Here is a 25,711-nt window from a genome sequence, read left to right on the forward strand (position 1 = left end):
CCTCCATACACAAACCCCACGTCAATGCCAGGGCTTGGTGACCCATCAAAACCATGATCTGGCCAATTCCCTCACACTCCGGTTGCATAGTAGACTACAGGTGTTTGTTTACATAGTTTGTTGACCGTTGCCTGCAAAGTGCATCTCAATCAGAGGGCAGACTGCAGCCAGGACCAGACAAGAGCATCTAAGGGTACGGCATGGGAGTCATGTCTGTCCTCCTCTGGCTGTACAACAAGAGGCAGCCAACTCCACACCAGCCCAAGGTTGTTACCACGAGCAGAGGTCAGACACGCTCCACCCTTCACCCTTCTTTCTTCTGACCCCACCTCCCCTCCCTTGGCACTCTGCCCTGCTGGGTTCCGTAATTTGTTGCTATGGCCACACAGAACTCACAAACAAAACTCACGATGATGAGGTTTATTAACAGGTTACAAATGGTAAGATGAAGTTATGTGTCCGCACCACCTCTTTTCAGCCACGTCCGCAAGCATGCCTCTCTCTGGCCCTGAGTGGCTTTCGGCCTTAGTTCTACTTCTCCAGCGGTGTGGACCATACACAGCATGTTTTTTGATAACACTACACACAACACCTGCTTTTGCTAGCAAAGATCAAGGGCAATGTGATTGTCGAGGACCACCTCAGCGAGTGAGCTCAGTGAGCAATGTTGTGCGATGCAGGCTTCTCCAGTGCCCACAGATGCTAAATGGATGGTGTCAGATAAATTCTGGAGAGCAACTTTCCTATGGCAGGCATGTAATAGGCCCGGGATTATAGTTCTAAGGAAATACATTCCAAATCCTGATTTTTTTTTTTTTTGAGGTTAGATTAGTGTTTGTTCATGAAAAGCTTAAAGGAGTTGGGCTTTGGAGAACAGGTCTCTTTTTACTTTGGATGGGGGCTGAGAGCTTGTCTTCATTTGTTATTTTATGATATGTTGGGGTAGGAAATGTTTTTGTTTTTTTTTAAATCATTTTACTGGGGCTCATACGACTCGTATCACAATCCGCACAGACATCAGTTGTGTAAAGCACACTTAGACATTCGTTGCCCTCATCATTCTCAAAACACCCGCTTTCCATGTAAGCCCCTGGCATCAGCTCCTCATTTTCCCCTCCCTCCCTACTCCCCCTCCCTCATGAACCCTTGATAATTTTATACATTATTATTTTGTCATATCTTACACTGTCCAATGTCTCCCTTACTCACTTTTCTGTTGTCCGTCCCCCAAGAGAGGAGGTTATATGTAGATCCTTGTAATCGGTTCCCCCTTTCACCCCACCTTCTCTCCACCCTCCCAGTATTGCCCCTCTCACCACTGGTCCTGAAGGAAACATCTGTCTTGGATTCCCTGTGTTTCCAGTTCCTATCTGTACCAGTGTACATTCCCTGGTCTACCCAGATTTGTAAGGTAGAATTGGGATGATTATAGTGGGGGAGGAGGAAGCATTTAAGAACTAGAGGAAAGTTGTGTTTCATCGTTGCTACACTGCAATCTGACTGACTTGTCTCCTCCCCACGACCCTTCCATAAGGGGTTATCCAGTTGCCTACAGATGGGCTTTGGGTCTCCACTCTGCACTCCCCCATACTCACAATGATATGATTCCTTATTCTGATGATGCCTGATACCCGATCCCTTCAACACCTTGTGATCACACAGGCTTGTCTGCTTTTTCCCTGTGGGCTTTGTTGCTTCCGAGCTACATGGCCACTTGTTTACCTTCAAGCCTTTAAGACCCCAGACACTGTATCTTTTGATAGCTGGGCACCATCAGCTTTCTTCACCACATTTGCTTATGCACCCACTTTGTCTTCAGCGATCATGTCAGGAAGGTGAGGGTCATGGAATGCCAGTTTAATAGAATAAAGTATTCTTGAATTGAGGGAGTACTTGAGTGGAGGCTCAATGTCCATCTGCTACCTAAATACTAAACCTATAAATATATGCACATAGATCTATTTCCCCATCCTAATATCTAAATATATTTACATATATAAATGCCTCTATTTAAACCTCAATAAATGCCCTTTGCCTCCTAGCTCTTTCCTCTATTTCCTTTTACTTTCCTTTTGTCCCACTATCATGGTCAGCCTTCATTTGGGTTACAGTAATTCCTCTCAGTTACATTACCCTTGATCACACCCAACCAAGCCTCCTACACCCTCCTCACCACCAATTTGGATCACTTGTTGTTCCCTTGTCCCTGGGTTTGTTAACACCACTTCCTTTCTCCCCACCTCCCCCTTTCCCATGATCCCCTGGAACTGTCGGTCCTGTTGTTTTCTCCAGATTGTTCATCCAGCCTATTTTATTTAGACAGACCTGTGGAGATAATAACATGCAAAAAACAAGACAGAGCAAAACTAAGCAGCAAAAGAAAACAAAACAACAACAAGCCTATTTTTATGACAACAAAACAAAACAAGAAAAGCCTGTAGTTAGTTCAAGGACTGTTTGTTGGTCTTTATGAGTTTTCTGGTCAAGTCTGATGGGGTGCCAAGCCCTGGCCCCAAAGTCTATTTTTTATATTCCCTAAGGACTTCGTTGCTCTGTTCCCCTTGCTGTTCTGTTCCATGCCTTTAGTGTTTTGCCTTGGTGTGGTGGGGACAGATCGGGTGCAATTCCAACACTGTGTCTCCAATGTTGTCCATTGTAAGGCTGTGGGTCAGTGAGGGATGTTGTGTCATAGTGGGGCCGACCATATGGTCTTCTCTGGATTGGCTGCTCTGAGCGGAGTGGGGCTGTCTTTTAAACAAATATTTTAAATTTGAGAGACTTGCAAGTATGTGAGGCTAGACACTGACTGATGTCTGGTTCTGGGTGAGCTGCCTTTGCTCAGGTGTAATGAACTCAAGCTAACTTCGGAGAAGGATAAGTTATCAGGAAAACGTAGTAGGGTTCTTCCCACTATGTGGGGTCAGCTGGTCTTGTGGATGCTGATTCTACTTTGCAAACGTACCAAGCTGAAGTGGGATTGGAGGAAAAGTCAAATGAAGGGAAGCATATTATTTAGTGTAACTTAGACTTGGTCGAACTCTACTTCTTTAGGATTGGTTTCCCATACACAATTTTATGGGGGGGTAAATGAACCTGCTCGGGGGTGGGGCTTCATATTCTATGTAAGACAATGGGCAGGAGCTAGTTGAGGTTGGTCTCTTGGCAAGGCTTGGCGAATGCCCAGTTCGTTGGATGACTTGTCCTCCTGGTAAATCACAGTGTCCTGACTAATGTTAACTTCCAGGTGATGTCTAAAGCTTTGGTGCGTTCCTGGGTAATCCAGAGAGCTTAGCACTTTGGGCATGGGGAGGCAAACCTGCGTATGATTTCTTTTAATAAAGCTTCGACTACTTCTAACACTAGTCCAGTTCTACTAGAGAAGGCTTCTATCCATCAGAGTGTGTGTCCATGTGAACTGGTCAGTACTTGTCAGTTCCCGGGAGTTGGTGCCTTACTCGGAGGTTCACTTGCCAGCCTTCTCCTGAGTTGACTGCTTTGTACCGTGAGTTCTGTGGGGTGAGGTCTGGCTTTGGGGTTGTTCTCAGCTGTGGTAACTTCCGGGGTGGTTTGCAGTCACCTTTGACCTGCAGTCATTTGTTGAAGTCAGGTGAACATGGCCCGTTTTCCATCATGGGCGCCGTCATAGAAAGCAGGGACAATGTTCTGAACCCGTTCTTTTGCACTAGTATTATCCTGAGCAAGTTTACATTCCCCTTGGTCTCTTCTCTGTAGTCAACTACAACCCCCACTCTTTCAGGATTTATATCTTCTTTGGGTGCAATAGGGTCTCTAAGTCCTTTGTGAACTCGGGGGCATCAAGGCAGCCAAGCCTGCCAGGGTTGGGTTACAAACAGGAGATGGGGTAGCAGCCTGCTTGGCCTCAGTACCTGCCTTTTGGTTTCCCGGTATCTCAGAGGTATGATTTCTCTGGCATCCAGGACAGAATACTACTGGCTGAGGATCTTTGACTGCTTTGAAGAACTTAAGTATTTCAAGAGACTTTCTTATTTCTGTTAACTGAGGTTAAAAAGCTTTGTTCTTCCCAAATAGTTCTGAGTGAGTGACTAAGCACACGCACTTGCTGTTTGTGTGTCCAGTGACGTGCTTCCCAGTTCCATGTCAAGGGCCCTTCCTAAGGCAGTCGGTTCTGACTGGGAGCCGATATTCATGGAGGCATTACAACTGATTCCAGTGGGGACCAGCCCACCACCAAACTGGTCCTATGGAGTGCTTGTGTCATTGAAAGGGAAAATAGAGACACAGACAAGGCAAACAAAGGCTTGCTCTTCCATGGAGTCAGGGGAGAGAGAGAGAGAATTCTCCAGCTGATTTCTATAGGGGCTAGCAAGCCTCATCAATCACAGTCAGTCACGTATGTAACAAGGTGCGCAGTGTCTTAACCCTAGACATCCCTGGGCTCATTGGAGTGTTAGTACCACTAATACTAGTCCTGGGGCAGGCAGGTAGAAGGGCGTCGGCTGCCCCTTGAGCCGGGGGAACAAAAGAAACATGTCTGCTCCTGTAGATACTGGCCTCCTTCCGTCCAATAATCGGCCATGTGCTTCTGAGAGGGAACATGAAGGTAGCACTCTTGTGGGAGGACATTGTGGGGATGGTGTTTAGACAGGAGAATGTGACTGGGATTCTTCTCAAACTCACAAATGTGAAGGCCTCCCTCCACTAGAATCCTGGCCTCCCAGGCTTCTTAATTATGAGTGTGGAGAGTTTGTCCACAGGCACTCTCTTCCCGGTCCTCAGTTTCCCACATACTCACATTCCGGTGAGTGTCAGCTAGCATGTTGTTGTTAGGTTCTGTTGAGTCAGTTCCGATTCACAGTGGCCCTGGTGCTGTACCATCCTCACAATCGTTCCTCTGCCATCCATCTTGTCCAGGGCCCTCCCCTTCTCCCCTTCCAATGTACGAAGCAGGATGGCCTTTCCCAGGGACTGGTCTCTCCTGGGCGCGTGTCCAACACACACGGGACAAGCCTGGTCACCCTTGCTTCTAAGGAGCACTGTGGCTGCACTTCTTCTGAGATAATCTGTTCCTTCTTTTGGCAGTCCACAGTGCTTTCAGTGCTCCTCTCCAGCGCCACAGTTCAAATGCATTGATTCTTCTCTGGTCAGTGCCTGACTTTCCCATACATATGAGGAGACTGAAAAGACCATGGCTTGGGTCAGGCGCACCCTAGTCCCCAAAGTAACATCTTTACTTCTCAACACTTTAAAGAGATTTTGTAGCAGATTTACCCAGTGCAATAAATTATTTGATCTCTCTTATTTTTAAAATAATTTTATTAGGGGCTTATACAGCTCTTATCACAATCCATACATACATCAATTGTGTAAAACACATTTGTACATTCATTGCCCTCATCGTTCTCAAAACAATTGCTCTCCACTTAAGTCCCCAGCATCACCTCCCCATTTTCTCCCTACCTCCCCGCTCCACCTCCCTCATTAAACCTTGATAATTTATAAATCTTTATTTTGTCGTATCTTACACTGTCCGATGTCTCCCTTCAACCATTTTTCTGTTGTCCATCCCCCATGGAGGAGGTTATATGTAGATCCTTGTAGTCAGTTACACCTTTCCACCTTGCCCTCCCGTTATTGCCACTCTCACCACTGGTCCTGAAGGGATCATCTGTCCTTGATTCCCTGTGTTTCCAGTTCCTATCTGTACCAGTGTACATTCTCTGGTCTAGCCAGATTTGTAAGGTAGAATTAGGATCATGATAGTGGGGTGGAGGAAGCATTTAGGAACTAGAGGAAAGTTGTATGTTTCGTCGTTGCTACACTGCACCCGGAATGGCTTGTCTCTTCCCCATAACCCTTCCGTAACAGGATGTCCAATTGCCTACAGATGGGCTTTGGGTCTCCACTCTGCACTCCCCCTCATTCACAATGGTATGATTCCTTGTTCTGATGATGCCTGATACCCGATCCCTTCAACACCTCGTGGTCACACAGACTGGTGTGTTCTTCCATGTGGGCTTTGTTGCATCTGAGCTAGATGGCCGCTTGTTTACCTTCAAGCCTTTAAGACCCCAGACACTGTATCTTTTGATAGCTGGGCACCATCAGCTTTCTTCACCACATTTGCTTATGCACCCACTTTGTCTTCAGCGATTGTTTTGGGAAGGTAAGCATCATGGAATGCCAGTTTAATAAAACGAAGTATTCTTGCATTGAGGGAGTACTTGAGTGGAGGCCCAATGTCCATCTGCTACCTTAATACTAAACCTATACATATATACACATAGATCTATTTCCATATCCTCATATATAAATATATTTACATATGTACATGCCTTTATTTAGACCTCTATATATGCCTTTTGCCTCCTAGCTCTTTCCTCTATTTCCTTTTACTTTCCTCTTGTCCCACTATCATGCTCAGCCTTCATTTGGGTTACAGTAATTCCTCTCAGCTCCATTACCCTTGGTCACGCCCTACCAGGCCTCCCCTCCTCACCACAGATTTGGATCACTTGTTGTTCCCTTGACCTTTCCCCCCACCTCCCCCTCTCCCATGTCCCCCCGGAATTGTCGGTCCCAATGTTTTCTCCTCCAGATTGTTCATCCAGCCTATCTTATTTAGACAGACCTGCAGAGATAATAACATGCACAAAAACAAGAAAGAGCAAAACCAAGCAACAAAACAAAACAACAACAACAAACCAATGACAAAAAAACACAACAAGAAAGACAAGCTTTTAGTTAGTTCAAGGATTGATTGTTGGCCTTTAGGAGTGTTCTTCGGTCGAGTCTGATGGGGTGCCAAGCCCTGGCCCCAAAGTCTATTTTTGGTATTCCCTGGGGACTTCGTTGCTCTGTTTCCCTTGCTGTTCTGTTCCATGCCCTTAGTGTTTTGCCTCAGTGTGGTGGGATCAGACCAGGTGGAATTCCTACACTGTGTCTCCAGTGTTGTCCCCTGAAGGGCTATGTGTCATTGAGGGATATCCTGTCTCATAGTGGGGCCGGCCATGTGGTCTTCTCTGTGGATTGGCTGCTCTGAGCAGGACTATTGTCCTCAAGGCTTGGTGGGCCAGGATGTGCTCCACTCTCTCTTCCTCTCCCTTCATTTGTTCCTGTGATCAAATCTTAACAACTTCGATATTTTCTCCATTTATCATGATGTGATCAGTTGTGAAGGTTTTGGTTTTCTCTATATTGAGTTGGCTACTAATAAATCATCTACATATAAAAAGAGTCTCATTTTCTAAAAATTTTTTGTAAATTTCATGCTAAAATTTGTTCCAAAAATCATTGGTAATTTAAAAATTTCTGAGGGAGCACTTGACAGATTTAATGAGTCTTGGCCCTCAGATGTGTCCATCCAAATGTGAAACGTGTCGGGAGCCCAGCTGTGGTGGAACACAAACAAAACATAATCTAGTAAAATCTGCTGCCGATAACCACTTGTCCTCTTGAGGCAGTGTAACTAGGCAGGTCCAGGAGTTGGGGACCACTAGGTGAATGTCTTTTGTGATTTGGTTTATCTTCCAAGGGTCATGCATAAACTGATATTCCTTGGTCTCAAGTTTTACTGCAGGCAGCATGGGGTTGTTTTAAGGCAGTGGTTCTCAACCTGTGGGTCATGGCCCATTGGGGGGTCAAATGACCCTTTCACAGAGGTTATAGTAAAGTTATAGAGAGCATGATAGAAGTATTAAAATAAATGGAGTCAGACTCAATTCATGGTAGCATGCTCACCTCAGCCCCACTTGGTGGTTCACGTGGAGGAAGAGAGAGAGTCTTTAATGCTAGCCCAGGCTTTTATATTCTCTGGGGACGTGCAAGCCCCCTAATTACAGGTGAGGACATACGTCACAGGAAGGGGTTGTACTGTAGGTAATACAGTAATGGGAGGGGGTGACCTAGGGGTATCCACGTAATAGGAAGAGGAGGGATTGGGGGTATAAATGCGGCAAGATGGGATCCTAGATATAGGATGTCAGCCTAACTTTGGATGTCACAGAGCCGGTTTGGTCTGTTCCCTGACTCAAATGATAGAGACCATTAATCCATTGTCTCCAGCAGCAGGGAGCAGGCCCACCCCTGTGGTGTGTGGAGACAGCAGTCTGGCAGTGATTGCCTTCAGAGATGTCTGTAAATATCTGACCTCCCCCCACATTGCCCGATTCATAACAGTAGCAAAATGACAGTGATGAAGTCGCAACAAAAATCATTTTATGGTTGGGGGGTCACTGCAACATGAGGAGCTGTATGAAAGGGTCGCGGCCTTAGAAGGTTGAGAACCCCTGATTTAAGGGGACTAGTGGAAGTGCATAGTCCTGCCTTTCGATATCAGTGAATTCAGGGAGCTGCCCAATTCGTGCCTCTTTCCTCCCTGTTTCTGGCTGATAATTAGTTGCTCTTTTAGCGTAATCACCTACTGATTTGAAGTGGCTGAGCAGTTGAGGGGTTACTCCAGTTGTCATCTCCTTAGGAACTAGCCGCCCTTTGTGCCTATAGATGGCCTTGTCTGCAGCAGTGGGCATGGGCATTCTCCAATCTCTTCCCCAACAAAGGGACATGGCACTCGGGAAGGTGTGATGTAGCAACTTCTCTCCCACTTGGTAATCTGCAAGATATAGGAAACGCAGGACCTAGAAATGGTGAGGGGTGAAAGGGGCACAACTGCTGTGTGAAGCGCCACAGGAAGATCGATGGGGTGTCTTCCCGCTTTTGACATAATCCAGGGCTCATTGTGGGAGAATTTCCTAAATTGGTTTAGTGCCCCTGGGTCCCGTCAGTTCATCTTACATCATATAAACTTGCAATCAAGTATCTTTAAATCTTTTGTTTTCTTTTTCAAATACATACACAAACACACATACAAACACATATATGGCTTTATATAGTGAAAAAGAACATAACAGCAAATTTGTCCACACAGCAGTCCAGAGCTCCGTCTCTGTCACCAGTACAGAGAAGTCACGTTCATGGGACACTTAATATACTGAAGGTCCTTCCAACTCACGCAGCCGCTGGTCCAAGGCTGAGGATGCAGACAGTAGGAAGATGAAGTGGTGAGAGGAGCCCCGGTGGTGTAGTGGGATATGAGTTGTGTCCCTAACCACGAGATCAGCAGCCTGAAACCACCAGCAGCTCTGGAAGTGAAAAACGAGGCAGTCTGAACTCATCAGACCTTTATCTTAAAGAAAAAAAAAGATGAAGTGGTGAGGCAGACCAGAGGCTGGTAACGCAGCATCATGAAGCAGGTCAAGGTGGAGCCTCATGGTGGAGCAACGAGAAGTGGTGGGAGGTATGGCATCTGGCGTGGTGGCAGAATAAGCGGGGTCAGCCCGCAGGCAGCAGACACAACAAAGTGGGGCGGCACCCCCACCGCTGTGTGGAACAGCATAGCAGCGTGGCCCATGGGTTGGCTTGTCCCATAGGACGCGCAGTACACAGGTAGAGGCAGATAGCTCCAGCAGCACACTGATCCGACCGCCAGAGAGAAAGGGTTGGGCCCCTCTGTGGCAGCTAACAGGGCTAGTTTCTGCTGCTGCTCCTGCTACTTTTGTTGTTGTTTTCACTTTTCTTTTGCGTGCTCATGGTTGTGGGGTGTTTTAAAAGCAATTTTGAATAATTGTGTCACAGGCATGCCTAAACTTAATTGTAGCTTTTATGATTTTCTTCTACTGTTGGGGGCCCTCTGAGAAATTGATGTCATGTTAATCCACCGGGAGTTGCTCGGTCTGTGGTGGTATTCTCGCGGTACCGTCTCTGACTCTCAGGGAAGGAGGTGGGGTTTTAGTCTTTTGCCTGAATTTTTTTTGTTGTTGTTGGCGTTTTTGCAAGCCCTTGGGTCTCAGGGGCCATTTCCTTAATCCTGCAAGTACATGAGTTTTGTACAACTAGAGTTTCACGAAGTCTCTGGCCTGGTTAGGGTCCCCTGTCCAGTCGTGGGCCCAACTTGCCTCTGCTCCATGGCATCTGGTCGCTTCATTTGGGTTGAGTTGGCAGAGGTGCTCTGCCTCCTCCCTTCGGAGGCGAGAGGAGTTCTTAGTAAAGCCTGAGTGGCTACTCGGGTGGAGCCAGGAGTGTCCAAAGTGGAAGCGAGTTGCTCTCCCTTGGTGGAGGGGTCCCTGTTTTCAGCTGCACAATCTGGAGTGGCAAAGGGCATGTGCACCAGGAAAGTTCTGGGCCAGCCTCCTCTATCAAAGCACCCATGGAGACTTCTAGTAGCAGAATCAGGCTGCCTGGGCTCCGGTGGCCGCCTGCCTGGTTGAAAACAGTTCCTTGTCTGTTGTGAGGCAGTGCATATCCTTGGGGTCCCTGCCACTAATCCAGCAACAGCCTCCACTTCCCCTCTACATGAGAGTTTGTGGCTGGGAAACCCTAGAGAACCCGTGGATCCTTGAGAACTAGTTGAGTCCCGTAACCCCTTCCCCGGCTCATGAGCAGCAGTTTTCTGCAAGGGAGCTCTAAGGTACTGAGGAGAGGTGATATTTTGCTACGGGACATACGGGCGCGCGCATAGGGTGCTTCAGCCCACCTGCGGTTTCTTTCCCGTAGAAGTTGAGATTGCAGCCTTAGATGATAGTTGGCAGACCTGTTGATCACTTTGCTGGCTGTCTTAGGTCCTCTTTGTCCTCCCCCTTCATTGGCTCATAACGGCATCTTTTCCCATTAGCCGGCATCCACCCTGGAGGGGAGTTCTGTTGCAGACTGCCTCCCTGCCAGTGATCGTCAGAGAGCCCGGCGGCGGACAGAGGAAGGAAAAGGGAAACCTCCTTCCTGTGCTTGGCACGAGCTTAAGCAATGCAGCAGTGCTGTCTTTCCACTAGAGGTCACCCGTGCACTGAGCCTGGCTGCGCAGCTTCACCACGCCCGGGACCCCGCGCAGGCCCAGGGTTCTAAAATCCAGGTGAAAAACATGGACTCAGCTGAATGGGTAATCAAAGCAAAGGAACACAGAGGAGCTGGGGGACACAGAACCACACCCGCACAGGAACCATTCCCACACTGCACCCTGTAAACCAAAGAGCACACTCACGGCCAGCACCTCCATGCCGCGCCATGGCGGCCCTATAGGCCAGACAGAATGGGTATGTGCGTTTCAGAGCCTGCAACTCTTTATAGGGAAAGAAAGCCCTGGCCTTCTCCCGAGGAGTGGCTGGTGGTTTTGAACTGCTGACCTTGAAGTCAACAGCCCAATACAGCTCACCGTGCCACAAGGCCCTTTATCCAGACAATGAAACTGTCTACGTGTGGAACAGAACAGTGCGTGTTCCTCTCTGGCTGGTCAAGGGTGTGGGGGCGTCAACACCTTTGTCGAATCTGCCAGGACCGTGAGGTTTTGTTAGAGGAAACCAGCCTCCAACAACCCGAGGGCCACTAGGCGCCACTGTACAGCGATGCTGTATGAAAATTAAAATCAGAGAGGATGGGAAAGCGAGGAGAGAGAATAAAGTAGACACATTGTATGGTAGCATGCTCACGCTGCTCTTGAGGGACCACGTGGAACTTAGAGAAGAGAGAGGCCTTTACTATCTTGGGAGATTTATAGGTAGTCATAGGACGTGCATATTCAGTAATTACATGTGTCACAAGGCGGGCGGTATCTACATTAAGGTCCCTGAGCTCATAGGTGAGGAAGTCTAATACCTGCATTGGGGGAAGGTCTGAGGAGGCTGGGTGCCATGGGGGAAGAGACAGTAAAAGGATGTCTGCTTCTCTAGGGAGATAACATCAACCATGTGCTCACTTTAAGGCAGCATAGCTGTTACGAGAGAGTCTGTGGGAACGATATTTAAAGAGGGATAATGTACTTGGACTTTCCCTCTAACTTACGAAAGTGGAGGCTTTCCTGCTGTGGAATACCAGCTTTCCAGATTCCCTCTGTTATAAGTTAGGGAATGTAGTCCCACAAGGTGTCTCTACCATTAAATGACTCCCTCCCTCCCGCAATCTGTTCTGGCTTGAGGCACCAGAGAGGGGTCTGCTTACCTGCCCATCCTTTCCCTGGACAGCCTTTCCCTACCCGGGTTTGTCTGTTCACCACGCATTAGTGGGAGAGGGCCACGGGGCTGTAATGGCCCAGCTGTTCGTGTCTTCCCCCAGAGAAATCTCCAAGCCCTGGCCTAAGGAGACCAGCACTGACTTTCCCAGCCTCTGCCAGATCAGGGTGTCTCAGGCCACCCTACGAGGCCCACCCGGGACACCACGCCTGTGACCACAAAATCCCAGATCCAGCTGCCTGCTTGCTGCAAAAGGAACCGCCACATATTTCAAGACAGGGATGTGGTTAAATGAGCAAAGTTTAAGATGTATCTCAGTACATCGGCGTTGGGGAGAAATGTGCCCCCTAAAGGGGAAAGGAGTTTTGTGGGCCTCTGGGCCAAGGAGAAGGGGGTGTTCCGATATCTCGTGGTCTCTTGCTTAGTTCTTACCTCCCCTGGCGCTGATTCTCTTATAGCTCAGCTCTGGTCCCACTACTCTGCATACTTTGTCTCCAGCTCAGACACTGCGTGTGTCCTGACTGACGGCTTGCTCTTGACGAGGGTTTCCTGGTTTCTGTATCACACGGGGGTGCCACAAGAGATAGACCCATCGTCTTTTTGTCCCTCAGCAGTAGCCGGTGGTGATGGTGGTAGGTAGTATTGTTAGAAATGGAGTTGTCCCAGCTTTCCACCGGCATCAGGTGTACCTGCGGGCACACCTGAGAGGAGACTGTCCTGACTGGAGGGACCGTGTCCTGCGCGTTTCTGATCCTTCATTGTAACCTGGTAACGCCCTAATAAACTCTGTGACTGTGGGTCCTGTGTGGCATTGCAATGAATGATCAATCCCAGCCAAGAAGTAGCGAGTGCTTGGCGGCGGCGGGGGTCAGGGGGGCATTTGGTGTCAGAACTGGTCAAAGAGGGCGGAGGTATCTCACCTCAACCTCCTAGGAATCAGCTCTGAACTGATGTTGACTTTTATTCTCCTTTCTGCTTGTGACATTATGTGAGGTCAGACACTGCCCTCTCCCTGCCCCCCACCCCAATGACCCTTTTGTAATAGAAACCAACATTTATTAACAGACTGGGGGGTAAATAAAATATGGCACACATCTGCAATGGACTATTTGTCAGCCACAAGCAAAACAGAGCCCTGATACGCACTGCAGCCTGGAAACCATTATGCTCGGAGAAAGCATTTAATCACCAAGGCCCGCTATTGTCGCGTTCTCTCATGGTCTGCTTCCGGGACAAGCAAACACAGGAGACAGAAATAGATTAGTGGTACCCAGAGGGAGGTGCAGGGGGCGTGGGGAACAGTTACTTGATGGGTACATGGATTATTTCTCAGGGGTGATTTTAAAAAATTGAAACTAGATAGAGGTAGTGCTTGTACAACCTTGTGAATGCACTAAATGCCAGACCATTGTATGCTTTAAGATGATAGACGGCAGGTTCTGCGACCTTGACCTCACTTTTCCTGGAGCACACTCACGCACTCCAGCTGTGTTTGTCACAGACGGACGCCCAGGAGGTGGCCTCGGTGGTGAGTGCCCGGGAGATCCAGGCCGTGGCAGAGCTGCTGCAGGTCTCCCCCGAGGGCCTGCAGAAGGCCATCACCTTCAAAGCCACAGTGAGTCTGCGGATACTTGTATCGCCCACAGAACTTTCTGCTGGGCCCTGGACAGAGCTACTGCAAACCTCCCCCTTTCTGTGGGGCACCTCTCTGGGTCAGCCCACTTTGAGGTGACCTCACACTCTGAAGGCATCGGGTGGGTTCTCCTGTCTGGCAGCCTTGGCATAGGCAGTGCCCTCAGCCTGCAGTGCTCTCCCCTAGACCCAGCTCAGCCATCCCATCCCTCCTCCAGGGAGCCTCCTGTGCATCCGCCCAGTCCCTCCCCTCTCCCCAGCTTTGAGCTCACTGTGTTGCCATGGCTGCTTCTGCTTCTGCCCCTCCTTCTACCTGTCCCACCCATGGAGCTGGGTAGAAGGGGGTGGAGGGGGGCCCCATCTGTGCTATCTCAGGCCTGTCTTAACCTGTGCCCCCTTCCACCCTCTGGGGGCTTTCTGTAGGCAGTGGCTGCCCCATTCTTTCCCCAGGAGACACTGCGAGAGAAGATCTTCACACCTTTGACGGTGGAGAGCGCTGTGGATGCCAGGTGAGCCCAGCCCTGCCAGGCCAGACCCCTAGGCCCTCACCCCCCACTGTGCCTGGTACCCCACATAGCACTCTTTCCCCTGCAGGGACGCCATCGCCAAAGTCTTGTATGCACTGCTGTTTGGCTGGCTCATCGCTAGGGTGAATGCACTGGTGTCCCCACAGCAGGACACCATGTCCATCGCCATCCTGGACATCTATGGCTTCGAGGTGGGGGCCGTGTGTGGGCAGGGGCAGGGATGTACTGGCTTATGGCCACCCCACTCCCAACTCTATCGAATGTCCCCTCTCGCAGCACCCACCTTCATCCCTTGCTGGTCCCTCCCTCACCCTCACACCTGGCCCAGGAGGGTGGGGGGCATTTGTGGCAGGCAGCCTGCCGTGGGGCTCCCAAAGGGAGGGGTCAGGAAGGCTTCCTGGGAGAAAAGGAGACCTCTTGAGCTGTTGCCCAAAGAGCCAGTGTTGGCAGCGTGAACCGAGGCCCGGAGGTGGGCTGGGCAGATGTCTAAGGAGTTGGCAATCAGTGACAGCTGGGTGGCATGCATGGCAGGGGACTGTCAGGCACAAGGCAGGGTTGGAAGACTGGAGATGGAAGCTAACCGGTGGCACCTACTGTGAGCCCAGGTCTGTTCTGTGCACTCTGTGCTGATGGATTTCTCAATGCTGAGAATAGTTACCCCGAATGTGGGCTTTCAGGATCCCCTTTTCACAGAGCGGAAACTGAGGCACAAAGTCGTTGCCCAAGACCACACAACTCAAAAGGGGCAGAAACCAGAACTGGATTTTGGGCAGCCCCTCTTTCCTGCTTGGGCCATTGAGATGTTTCTACAGGGTTCTCGGGGCGTACCGGTGGCCATGCACTTCATTCTCTCACCCTGCATGTGCGGGCCGGGCCGGCTCTGCTGCCCTTGGGTGAGGCGGCCTCAGACAGCCCGAGGGCTGGGCATTCCTCACCCTCGACTTAACCAACCGCTCTGTGCCCTTGGGTATCCAGCTGTGCTCCTCCGGGTGCCGAATGCTGGGTCTGTGGACAGGCAGGAAGGTCGTTGGCTGGGCCGGCGCAGGAGGAGGTGGACAGAGAGCCCGAGGCTGCCAGCCTGCCGAGGTGGGACCAGCCGACTCTCACTTCCCTCCTGACAGGACCTGACCTTCAACAGCTTCGAACAGCTGTGCATCAACTATGCAAATGAGAACCTTCAGTATCTTTTCAACAAGATTGTCTTCCAGGAGGAGCAGGTGTGCAGGCCCGAGCCCTCCCATCCCCATCCTGACGGGCCACATTGGAGATAGATGGGGTGTGCTAGTTCCCAGAGGGAAATTGGAGGTGTCGGCAGGCCAGGGGAGGAGGGCATTCGTTCTAGGCTGTGGGACCAGCCCACGTGAAGGCGTGTGATCCAGAGGATAGCCACCTGGGGGGGGGGGGTCCTCCCCACGCTCTGCAGGGCTGTCCGAGGTGGAGGGAGAAGAGGGGCCCGGAGATGGTTCCTGTTCTCTTGCTAGGGCATGAGCTCCGGGTTCTAGGAGGCATGCAAGCTGAGGTGGCCTGACAAGGCTCCCCCGGATGTCTTCAGCCTGGGTCATCAGGCGGGTTGGTGGCTGCGGGTGGGCAGGGAGGCAGGGCAGGGGGCTGAGTGGCTGCTGCTGCTGCTGGCGCCCTGCAGGAGGAATACATCCGGGAGAAGATCGACTGGCAGGAGATCACCTTTGCCGACAACCAGCTGTGCATCAACCTCATCTCCCTGAAGCCCTATGGCATCCTGCGCATCCTCGACGACCAGTGCTGCTTCCCGCAGGTGCGCCTGGCCAGACGCCCCTGCCCCGCGGAGCCCTCCTTTCTCTCTGCTCAGACCTGCGGCCGCCCCCCTGCCACTCACCCACCACTCACCGCCCAGGGCACTGAGAGTGCAGTGCACCAGCCTGGGAAGTCAGAGAGGTCTTCCTGGAGGAAATGACCTTGGGGGTGGACCTCCGATCCTGATCAGAAACCATGACAGCCACCAGGGTCATGGGATTAGAGAAGGCAAGGGCAGAGGCTGCCAAGGGCTGAGTCTTGAGTGTCTCTCTGCAGGGTCCACTTAGGCCCCAGGCTCACTTGCTCCCACCCTCCCTGCAAAGGGTCACCTCAGGAAGGTGTGATTTGCTCCTCCCTAATGCCTGCTTGGTCCCTTGCCACCAGGCCAGGAGCAGGGAATCCCCACTTAGTGCCCAGCCCCGCCCCCCACCCCCACTGTCCTTTGCCCGCCCCAGGCCACCGACCACACGTTCCTGCAGAAATGCAACTACCACCATGGCGCCAACCCACTCTACTCCAAGCCCAAGATGCCATTGCCTGAGTTCACGGTCAAGCACTATGCAGGCAAGGTCACCTACCAGGTGAGTCCCAAGAGGCTGCTCACTTGGCCTTCCAGCACCTCAGTTCTGTCTGTTGGAGACATAGCAGCACAGCATGGACCCCAGATACTAAGGTGTGAATTCTAATTCCGGCCCTGCCACTCCCTAGCAGTGTGACCTTGGACCTATCTTAACCCATCTGGGCCTCTCTTTCCTCATCTCATCCAGAAAAGAGAAATAATAGTGCCTTCTGGTTATGCTCTGGTCTGCTAACCACAGGCCAGCAGTTCGAAACCACTAGTCTCTCTGCAGATGAAAGACAGGGCTTTCTATTTCTGTAAAGAGTTACAGTCTTGAAATCTCACAGGGACAGTTCTACCCAGACCTATAGGGCCCCTTTGAGTTGGCATCAAATTTAGGGGTTTTTTTTCCCCTAATGAAAGCCTCTGGTGGGATTGAAAGTGTGCTTGTTTTCCATCAGTAGTGTCACTGAGGTCACCCTCGTCCCTGTGATCTGAAGTACATCCCTGCCCTGGAGTGGTCTGGGGCCAGGATTCTCAGCCTTTGTTCCCCCTCTGGGCTTCATTATCTTCACCCATAGAAGGGACACAGAGCAGACTCCTCCACTGAGGATGGGGCCGAGACGCAGGCTATTCATGGATGGGAATCCCTGGTTAATGCCCACTGGGAGTGGGCAGATGGGTGGGGAAGGGATCCTGCTAGTAGGGAGCATCCAGCCCCTCCTGGAACAGACAGGGAGACAGAGACCCAGAGGGGGGGTCTCCTCCCCACCCCACTCCATGAACCTCTGACCCTCTAGAGGGTCAGAGGCTGAGAGGAAGCCAGCTGATGACAACTGGGGTGGAGAGTCCCCTGAGGCTGCTTGGTTGGAGGTTGTGGTCTGAGCCCCTGCACTGCCATCCCCCTGTTGAGGTGCACAAGTTCCTGGATAAGAACCACGACCAGGTGCGGCAGGATGTGCTTGACCTGTTTGTAAGGAGCCGGACACGGGTGAGCCCCCCACCATACACACAGGCCCCTCCCCCAGACCCTACCACCTGGGGCTCCCCGGGCCCTGCTCTTCCTGGCTTCTCTTTCACCCTGGAAAATGGTCAGGCACTCCAGCTATGGCCCCCCAGCCTTGGCTCAGCCCTTTGCCAATTCTGCCCTCTGCCTGCCCTGTCCACCTTGCTGCAGCCCTGCCCTCTCTCCCTCACCATCCAGCAGGGATGCTGTGAGGGCCCAGTCCAGGGTGGCGTCCGGACCCCCTGCCCCCTGACATGTGCTCTGAGGACAGCCCTCCACTCTTGGGGCCTCATGCCCCTCTGTCGGATGTGTGTCCCTCTGACCATGTGCCCGACCGGACTGCCTCAGGGCCGGGCACTCACTCAGTGCCAGGGCGCAGCCCCCCGGGGAAGGAGGGCAGGTGTCCAAGCCAGGAGGCCTCAGACCGGGCATATGGCGGGCCAGCCTTCAGGCCCCTGGTCTGGGAATCCCTTTGTTGACAGCATTTCCCCCTCTGCTTCTGCCTTCTCTACTGCCTGCCGCTTGCCCGACCCCCACCTGTGTCTCCGTGGCCTCGTGCTCTGACTGCCCCCTGCCCAGGTGGTGGCACACCTTTTTGCCAGCCATGCTCCACAGGCGGCCCCCCAGCGGGTGGGCAAGAGCAGCTCAGTCACCCGGCTCTACAAGGCACACACAGTAGCTGCCAAGTTCCAGCAGTCTCTGCTGGATCTGGTGGAAAAGATGGAGAGGTGGGTGTGGCTGGGGGGGAGTGGGGCCCCCCCACTCTAGTTCAGCATGCCGCATCAGCCGGGATGCTCCTTTTGCGGAGGTCTCACGCCGCTGCCTCCCACCCCTGCGCAGGTGTAGCCCCTTGTTTGTGCGCTGCCTGAAGCCCAACCATAAGAAGGTGGGTGAAGACTGAGGTCCCAGGGAGTCAAGGCCCCTCCCAGGCTGGGCGACCACAAGCAGGGCGTGGCCCTCACTGGCCCTCCCTCTGACGTGCACGCCCACAGGAGCCAGGCCTCTTTGAGCCCGAGGTGGTGATGAACCAGCTGCGCTACTCGGGGGTACTGGAGACCGTGCGCATCCGGAAGGAGGGCTTCCCCGTTCGACTGCCCTTCCAGGTGTTCATTGACAGGTACTTCCATCAGGCATCCCTGGACGCCACAGACTCTACCTGGCCCCCATGCTTCTGGAGCACGGGCTGGGCAGAACCACGCTGGGCTCCGACAGTGCCCTTCCTGTGAACATCACCCAAGCTGTCCCTTGGCCAGCCATTGCTGTTCTGTGTTTTTAAAAGAATTTGGGGAGGGGGACTGTGGAGGGAGGGGGAAAATAAGTAGCTGATGCTAAGGGCTTACGTGGAGAGCAAATGTTTTGAGAATGATGATGGCAACGAATGTACAAATGTGCTTGACACAATGGATGGATAGATGGATTGTGATAAGAGTTGTATGAGCCCCCAATAAAATGATTTTTAAAAAAAGAATTTTGACTTCAAGGAGGTGGGTTTTTGGTAGTTTTTGATGACAAGTGTCCAGCAGAAAGTGCCTTGTCCTTCAGACGTCCATGTTAGGACAACTCTCCACACCCAGAAGGGTCTGTGGACTGGGCATGTTTTCGTTGTTTTCTGATTAGGAGACAGTGGGGCTACGGCAGGAAGACCGGTAGGTCCTGTGGTCTTTCAGAGCCAAGTTTGGTCTCTCTCTACAGGTACCGCTGTCTAGTGGCCCTCAAACACAACCTGCCAGCAAGCGGGGACATGTGTGTTTCCGTGCTGAGCCGCCTGTGCACCGTGATGCCGAACATGTACCGTGTCGGAGTCAGCAAGGTGACCCCACCCTTTCATCCCTGGCAGGTCCCGAGCTAAGGCATCCGGACCAGCTGGGTGGCGGGCAAGCTGATCCCACCTCAGAGCTCTGCCCAGAGGTGCTCAGCTCCCACGGCCTGGCTTGCCATCGCCCTCTTTCCCAGCTCCAAACCCCAGAGACCATCCAAGCTAATCTGTCTCCATGCGCTTCTGTCTCCCACCCGGCCCCCTGGCTCTGACCGGCCTGGCTTTGGGCCTCCTGTCCCCAGCTGTTCCTTAAGGAGCACCTGTACCAGCTGCTGGAGAGCATGCGGGAGCGGGTCCTGCACGCGGCAGCCCTCACCCTGCAGCGCTGCCTCCGCGGCTTCTTCATCCAGCGCCGGTTCCGCTCGCTGCGCTGTAAGATCATCCTGCTGCAGAGCCGGGCCCGTGGCTACCTGGCCAGGTGGGGCCCTAGAGCCGGGCATAGGAGGGGCTGTGCTGAAGTTAGGAAGTGAGCTCCCTGCCCCTGCAGGTTTGCAGATGGAGGCGTCCGAAGGCCAGATGACCAGATTCCCTGTGCCTCTGCTTCTGAATGCCCTTGTGGCATTCCTTCAGCTCAAGGGTCCTGGGCCTATTTCTCTCAGAACCCTGACGGAGATCCCAAACCATAACCACACTCATGCTATCACGTGGAGCCCCACACGTAGAACTGCCCCTGTGGGTTTCCAAGACAAACTCTACGGGAGTAGAAAGCCTCAGCTTGCACCTTCAGAGCAGCTGGTGGTTTCAAACTGCTGACTGCACCCTACGCTCTCGGTCACCTGCGACCCCAATCCCTGGCCTCCCTGCCACCCACAGGCAGCGCTATCAACAGATGAGGCGAAGCCTAGTGAAGTTCCGGTCCCTGGTACACACGTATATTAACCGCCGGCGCTACCTCAAGGTAGGAGCCTCCTCTTGCTCCTCAACCAGGAGCCAGGAGGGAGGCACAGCACCTAGCACCCAGATTTTAAGCCCTCCCACGGCTTCCCTTTCCTCGGTTTCCCCACCTAGCCGCGGGGTTCTAGAGAGGCTTAAGAGTCATGTTGCATTTCCCAGTGGAGTCTCCAGTAATTGGAAGTTATTAGACAAGGGGACTTCTGCCCCTGCCAGGGTGGGGGTGTGGGGGGGGGGTGAGCCACCAGGAGAGAAGACACCATTTTGAGGTCCACAGCTCTGAGGCACCATATAGCTTTCACAGAAGCTTCACGGCGTCACTCAGCCACCTCTAGAAATCTCCAGAGCTTTCCTCCCTCCTCCCTTGCCGCCTATGTTTCCCCCTGGTTCTGTCTTTCCCTCACTGTTGTCTCTAAACACACATCACCTGCCCTGCCCTGCCCTGCCTAGAAAGAGGTGCCATGGCTGCAGCCCCATGAGCAGGGCTCCAGCCAACAGGCCTGCAGCCCCTTCACCCTTATCCCAGCTACCTGTGAATACTGGTCTGGGCCTGCCCAGCTTGGGGGCTGCCATCGCCCCTCCTGCCATGCCTGCCCTGACCCCCTCTGCTCTCCTGCAGCTGAGGGCAGAGCAGAGGCACCAGGTGGAGGAGGTGTGGCTGCGGGAGCAGGAGGTGGGTGCAGGGGCTGGGTGGTAGCAAGGGATGGGGTGGGGAGGCAGGCGGGTGAGGCTGGGGCAGGCCTGCCCCTGACCAACATTCTCTCTAGGAGCTGAGAAAGCGGGAGGTGGTGGCCGTGGGACACCTGGAGGTGCCCGCTGAGCTGGCTGGGCTCCTGCGAGTGGCAACAGGTAGGGCTGTACTGGATGGGGAGGGCAGGCTGTGGACAGGGCAGGCTGGGTGTGGGTGGTCACCATCACCAGGCCCTAATCTCCTCTGCAGGGATCAGACTGGCCCCAGTGGGCCCCGTGCGGCCTCCTCGCCTGCAGGCTGAACCCCGAGTCACCTTGCCCCTGGACATCAACAACTACCCTATGGCCAAGTTTGTGCGGTGCCATTTCACGGTGCGGGCTCTCAGGGACACATGGGGCCTGGCTGGCGAGCACCGACCTGTCTGAGCTGATGGGCCCTTACCCTGGGCCAACATCCCGGCAGCACCTGTGGTGTTAGGGGTGGTCCCTGGGTTGATAGATGGCAGAGTGCTCCTTGGCACCCAGCTCTCGAGGAGCTTAGACAGCTGGGGGAACACAGCACCTCGCCCAGGCTGCCTGCCCTCCAGGAAAAGGCCTATCTCTACCACAGCCTCATGGAGGCCCCTCTCCTAGCCTCAGTCTTCCTCTCCATACACTGGGGACAGCCTCAGCCACACAGCCCTGTGTTTCCCCCTGGCTGAGAGTCATGGATCAAACTGCCCGCCCTGTGCCCCCAGGAACCTGCCTTTGGGATGCTGACAGTGCCCCTGCAAGCGCCTCTGACATGGCTTCCGGCCGAGCACCACAGGGAAGCATTGAGCATCTTCAAGCTGGTATGGTACCACCATCACACCTCGAGTCCCAACCCTTGAGGCCATGCCACAGAGACCCAGGCCAGCCCTCCACTACCCCAGTCCACAAGACCGGGAGTTCTCTTTGGGAGAGAGATTCTTATGTTTTTAGTGTGGGGCTCTAGCCTCCTCTCTGGGCTGCGGTGTGTGGGTTCGTAGTCTTTATTCAGCTACCTTCCTGACCAAGAAAAGCTTGCCTCCTGGGAACATGGAAATTAGGACACAGGGCCTCTCTCAAGGACTTCCAGTCTGAATGGCGAAGGCAGAGCAGACTCCTGTAGACAGAAGTTAAACACAGAGGCTGGGGGTGTGCAGACAAGACCCCAGGCCAGCCCTGAGCACATCAGAGAGGGCTTCCTGGAGGAGGTGTCATTTGTGCTACAGTACGGGGAGGAGTCAGAATTTGACAGGCTGGAAGAGTGGAAAAGGTACAGAGAAAACAGGATAGAATCAAGTCAGGTGCATGAGGTGAAAGGGGTCCTGTATTAGTCTGGGTAGACTAGAAAAACAAATTCATAGAAACCCATATGTATATAAAAAAGAGGTTTCTATACAAGAGCAATTGAATATTGAGAAAACATCCCAGCCCAGTCCAGATCAAGTCCATAAGTCCGATATTAGCTCATATGTCCAACACCAATCTATAAAGTCCTCTTCAGACTCATGAAACACATGCAATGATACCGAAGGCAGGAGGATCACAGGCCAGTGGGTTGGAAGTCTTGTGGATCCAGTGGCGTTGTAAGCATCTCAGTGCTGGCAGGGTCTCCACATGGCTTCTCCAGCTCCAGAGGTCTGGTTGCATCAGGGTAGGTCATGTGGCTTCTCAAGTTCCCGAGGCGTAACGCCATGTGTTTTGTCAGTAGAGTGTCTCTCAGGTAGTGAGCAGAGAGAGAGTCAGTCTTTGGTATCCACGGAGGAAAAATACAGGAGTTCCCAGAATTCTCAGAAGGCCACGCCCACACAAAGGCCTCACTGGTTATATCTTGATCGACAGGCCAGACTCCACCCCTTCACTCCTAATCCTCTCAGATTGACACTAGATTATGTAATTACCACAGGTCTGCAAGGCCTTGAACAGACCCAGAGCTCAGGTTTTATCCCAAGTTCACTAGGTGGCCTTGCAAAATGCTTGGCACGGCAGGTGTGTGGTCAGATCTGGATATTAGAAAGGACCTCGAGGGCCTGATTCGAGCAGGTGATGAAGGGCTAGCAGGAGGCCGGGGCTGCAGGGAGGGGCTGGCCCTGCAGGGGACCCAGAGAAGGCTCGTGAGCAGGAGAGAATGGATGCTTTATAGCCGGCCCTCCTCTGCAGGTGGGCTAACCTGGTCATCTGGCATGGAGTGTGGCAATGCCATTGTACTTTATAGGTAGCTTGATGTGGTTATGGGGACACAAGTGAAGGCCACACATGAGGGACACCAGCAGGCCTCCTATAGCTTGGGTGAGACCTGGCAGGAGCTCCTTTCCAGCAACCCAGAAGAATCTGTCTGTGTCCCAGGTCCTGCGCTTCATGGGCGACCCCCACCTGCACAATGCCCAGGAGTGGGTCTTTGGGAACTACATTGTGCAGAAGGGGCTGGCCTCACCTGAGCTTCGTGATGAGATTCTGGCACAGCTGGCCAACCAGGTGTGGCACAACCCCAATACCCACAATGCCGAGCGCGGCTGGCTACTGCTGGCCACTTGCCTCAGCGGCTTCGCACCCTCCTCGCGCCTCAACAAGTACCTCCTCAAGTGAGTGGGTCCGGGTGGGGTCAGGACTGTGCAGGACAGTGACACTGGCAGGAGAGCCCATTGTATGCTCTTAGAGGTCAAGTCAGGAGTGAGGTCTCTGTGCTTGGAAACTCAGGCCTGGCTGCGGGCCTTGGTTTCTCCACCCTCCACTGGACATGGAGCAAAAGAGAAGGGGAAGGGTACTGACATGTCATAGGAGTATAGAAGAGTAGTTAAGAACATGGACTCTGGACTCAGACAGTCTGAGTTCAAATTCCAGGTCAGCCATGTAGGAGCTGGGCTGCCCTGGACAGATTACTTAACCTCTCTAGGCCTCAACACCCTTGTTCCGCAGTGATGATAGTGCAGAATCGACAAGCCTTACCAACTCTGAGGACTAGATATATAAACCCAAGAAGCTTGTAGAACAGATCTGCGTACTGGGTGAGGGCATGGGCTGCCATCGCCACCTTCGCCACCATTGGTTACTGGGTCACCCTTTGGTGAGATGCATGAGTTACAACAAAGGCATATTGGTGGGCCACGGGTTCAAACCCCAGCTGTGTACGTTTCTCATCTGTAAATGAAGGACGTGAGGTGGCCTGAGCGAGCTACTGCCGTTCTCTGTGCACAGCTCCTCGTCTGTAAATTGGGTATGTGTGGCATAGTTAGTATGCAGAGCCTCACTGGGGGAGTCTGCTGATTGCGGTGGCAGCTGCGGTCAGCAGAGTAGAGACACCTGCCTGCCAGTTTCTGGTCTTCCTGTGGGCATGGTCTCCTGACCAGGCCCTGCTGCAGGTGGGATGGAAGCAGAGGGACAGGCCTAGCTCGGGCTCCCCAGTTCGGGGTTTAGAGCTGAGCCCTTATGACCTGGCTCAGGAAGGAGGGCAGGTAACCCAGCCAGAGCTGCCTGGTGGAATCGTGGAGAGCAGAGGTGCAGGCCCAGGTGACTGTGGCTCCAGAGTCCAGCTCCTGCCCACCCCCAGTTGCAAACCCCACACCAGCAATGACATTTGCCTCCTACAAGCTTAGGTGGGCCCACCTGCCTCCTCTTTGGTTTGGGTTAACTTGGGGAGCTTTTAGCCTACCTTGAAGCTCAGTGTTGTCCTATCGCACTACAGCCTAGTTTCTGACCTAGCTTGAGAGCCTAGTGAATTAGACCAGAGTGCTTACAGCTGCACCTGATAGCTTTAGGCTAGCCTGCTGCTGCTCCCTGTTCCCCCCACCCCCCACCACCATCAAGACCCCTCTTGATCCTGGCTTCAACCCCTCCCACCAGGTTTGTGTCTGATTACGGCCAGAATGGCTTCCAGGCCGTGTGTCAGCAGCGCCTCATGCAGGCCATGGGCCAGGCCCAGCAGCAGGGCTCCTGGGTCGCCCGTACCTTCCCCCCAACCCAGCTTGAGTGGCGAGCCCTCCAGGAGAAGGCCAGCATGGTGCTGGATGTGGGCTGCTTCAATGGTGAGCTTCCCTCCCTACCCTGGGCACTGCCTGCCCGCAGCTTGGGAGAAGCTGCTCGGGCTCGTGAGCTGGGGAGGAACACACCCAAGTGTGGCTTTAGCCCTGGGTTCGCAGGTGGGAGGCTCTGGACCTGGGCTCCAGGAACTTTAGACATGGCCAGACTGAGCCGAGCACCTGCTCCCCACCCCCACCCCCACCCTCACCCAGGGGACCAGTTTTCCTGCCCGGTACACTCCTGGAGTACAGGGGAAGAGGTGGCTGGAGACATCCTAAGACACAGGTGGGCTCTTGGGTACTCCTCTCAGCACCTCTTGTACACCTGGGAGGGGTGGACCAGGAGGCCAGAACTCCTAGGGCCCCATCACATCCTCTTTGGTCCTGCCTGGGGGTCTGTCTGTCTCCTGGGGGGGGGGGGAGCCCAAGGCAGTGCCTGACGACTCCTTCCCTCACTCCCATCTCTCCTGCATGGTGTCACCAGAGGACTGACAGACGGCTGGCGGGGCTGGTCAGTGGCCATGAAGAATGGGGTCCATTGGGCAGAGCTGGCTGGCCACGACTATGTGATGGACCTGGTGTCGCACCTTGAGCTACTCAGGGGCTTCCCTCGACAGAAGTCCTACTTCATCCTCAGCGCCGAAGGGCCTGTGGCTGGCCGGGGCGGCCCCAGAGTGTACGCAGGTCCCTGGGCACTCCCTCAGAGAGGTCTTCCCTAGGCAGAAAGAAGGCTCCACCCTGGCCAGCTCCGGGCTGAGGCTTCTGGTGGAGGCGGCGCTCCCCAGCGAGGCCTTCCTTTTAAAGATCGTTATGCCGGCAC

The 25,711-nt window shown here is 53.2% G+C and overlaps 1 protein-coding gene across 1 annotated transcript in view; it reads left to right on the forward strand.

Moving 5' to 3' along the window:
* MYO15A (myosin XVA) overlaps positions 1–25,711 on the forward strand; it is a 70,254-nt gene that overhangs the window by 20,252 nt on the left and 24,291 nt on the right. Inside the window, exons 12-32 of the mRNA XM_075559142.1 lie at positions 13,477–13,590; positions 14,058–14,116; positions 14,202–14,325; positions 15,256–15,351; positions 15,777–15,908; positions 16,363–16,488; positions 17,380–17,457; positions 18,052–18,200; positions 18,313–18,358; positions 18,465–18,589; positions 19,165–19,282; positions 19,531–19,706; positions 20,102–20,186; positions 20,799–20,852; positions 20,947–21,028; positions 21,120–21,241; positions 21,607–21,702; positions 23,222–23,457; positions 24,716–24,897; positions 25,105–25,177; positions 25,376–25,567. Coding sequence (XP_075415257.1) covers positions 13,477–13,590; positions 14,058–14,116; positions 14,202–14,325; positions 15,256–15,351; positions 15,777–15,908; positions 16,363–16,488; positions 17,380–17,457; positions 18,052–18,200; positions 18,313–18,358; positions 18,465–18,589; positions 19,165–19,282; positions 19,531–19,706; positions 20,102–20,186; positions 20,799–20,852; positions 20,947–21,028; positions 21,120–21,241; positions 21,607–21,702; positions 23,222–23,457; positions 24,716–24,897; positions 25,105–25,177; positions 25,376–25,567 — 2,465 coding nt within the window. The remainder of the gene's footprint in view (positions 1–13,476; positions 13,591–14,057; positions 14,117–14,201; positions 14,326–15,255; positions 15,352–15,776; positions 15,909–16,362; positions 16,489–17,379; positions 17,458–18,051; positions 18,201–18,312; positions 18,359–18,464; positions 18,590–19,164; positions 19,283–19,530; positions 19,707–20,101; positions 20,187–20,798; positions 20,853–20,946; positions 21,029–21,119; positions 21,242–21,606; positions 21,703–23,221; positions 23,458–24,715; positions 24,898–25,104; positions 25,178–25,375; positions 25,568–25,711) is intronic.

Source organism: Tenrec ecaudatus, chromosome 10 (genome assembly GCF_050624435.1).
Source record: "Tenrec ecaudatus isolate mTenEca1 chromosome 10, mTenEca1.hap1, whole genome shotgun sequence".
Taxonomy (NCBI): Eukaryota; Metazoa; Chordata; class Mammalia; order Afrosoricida; family Tenrecidae; genus Tenrec; species Tenrec ecaudatus.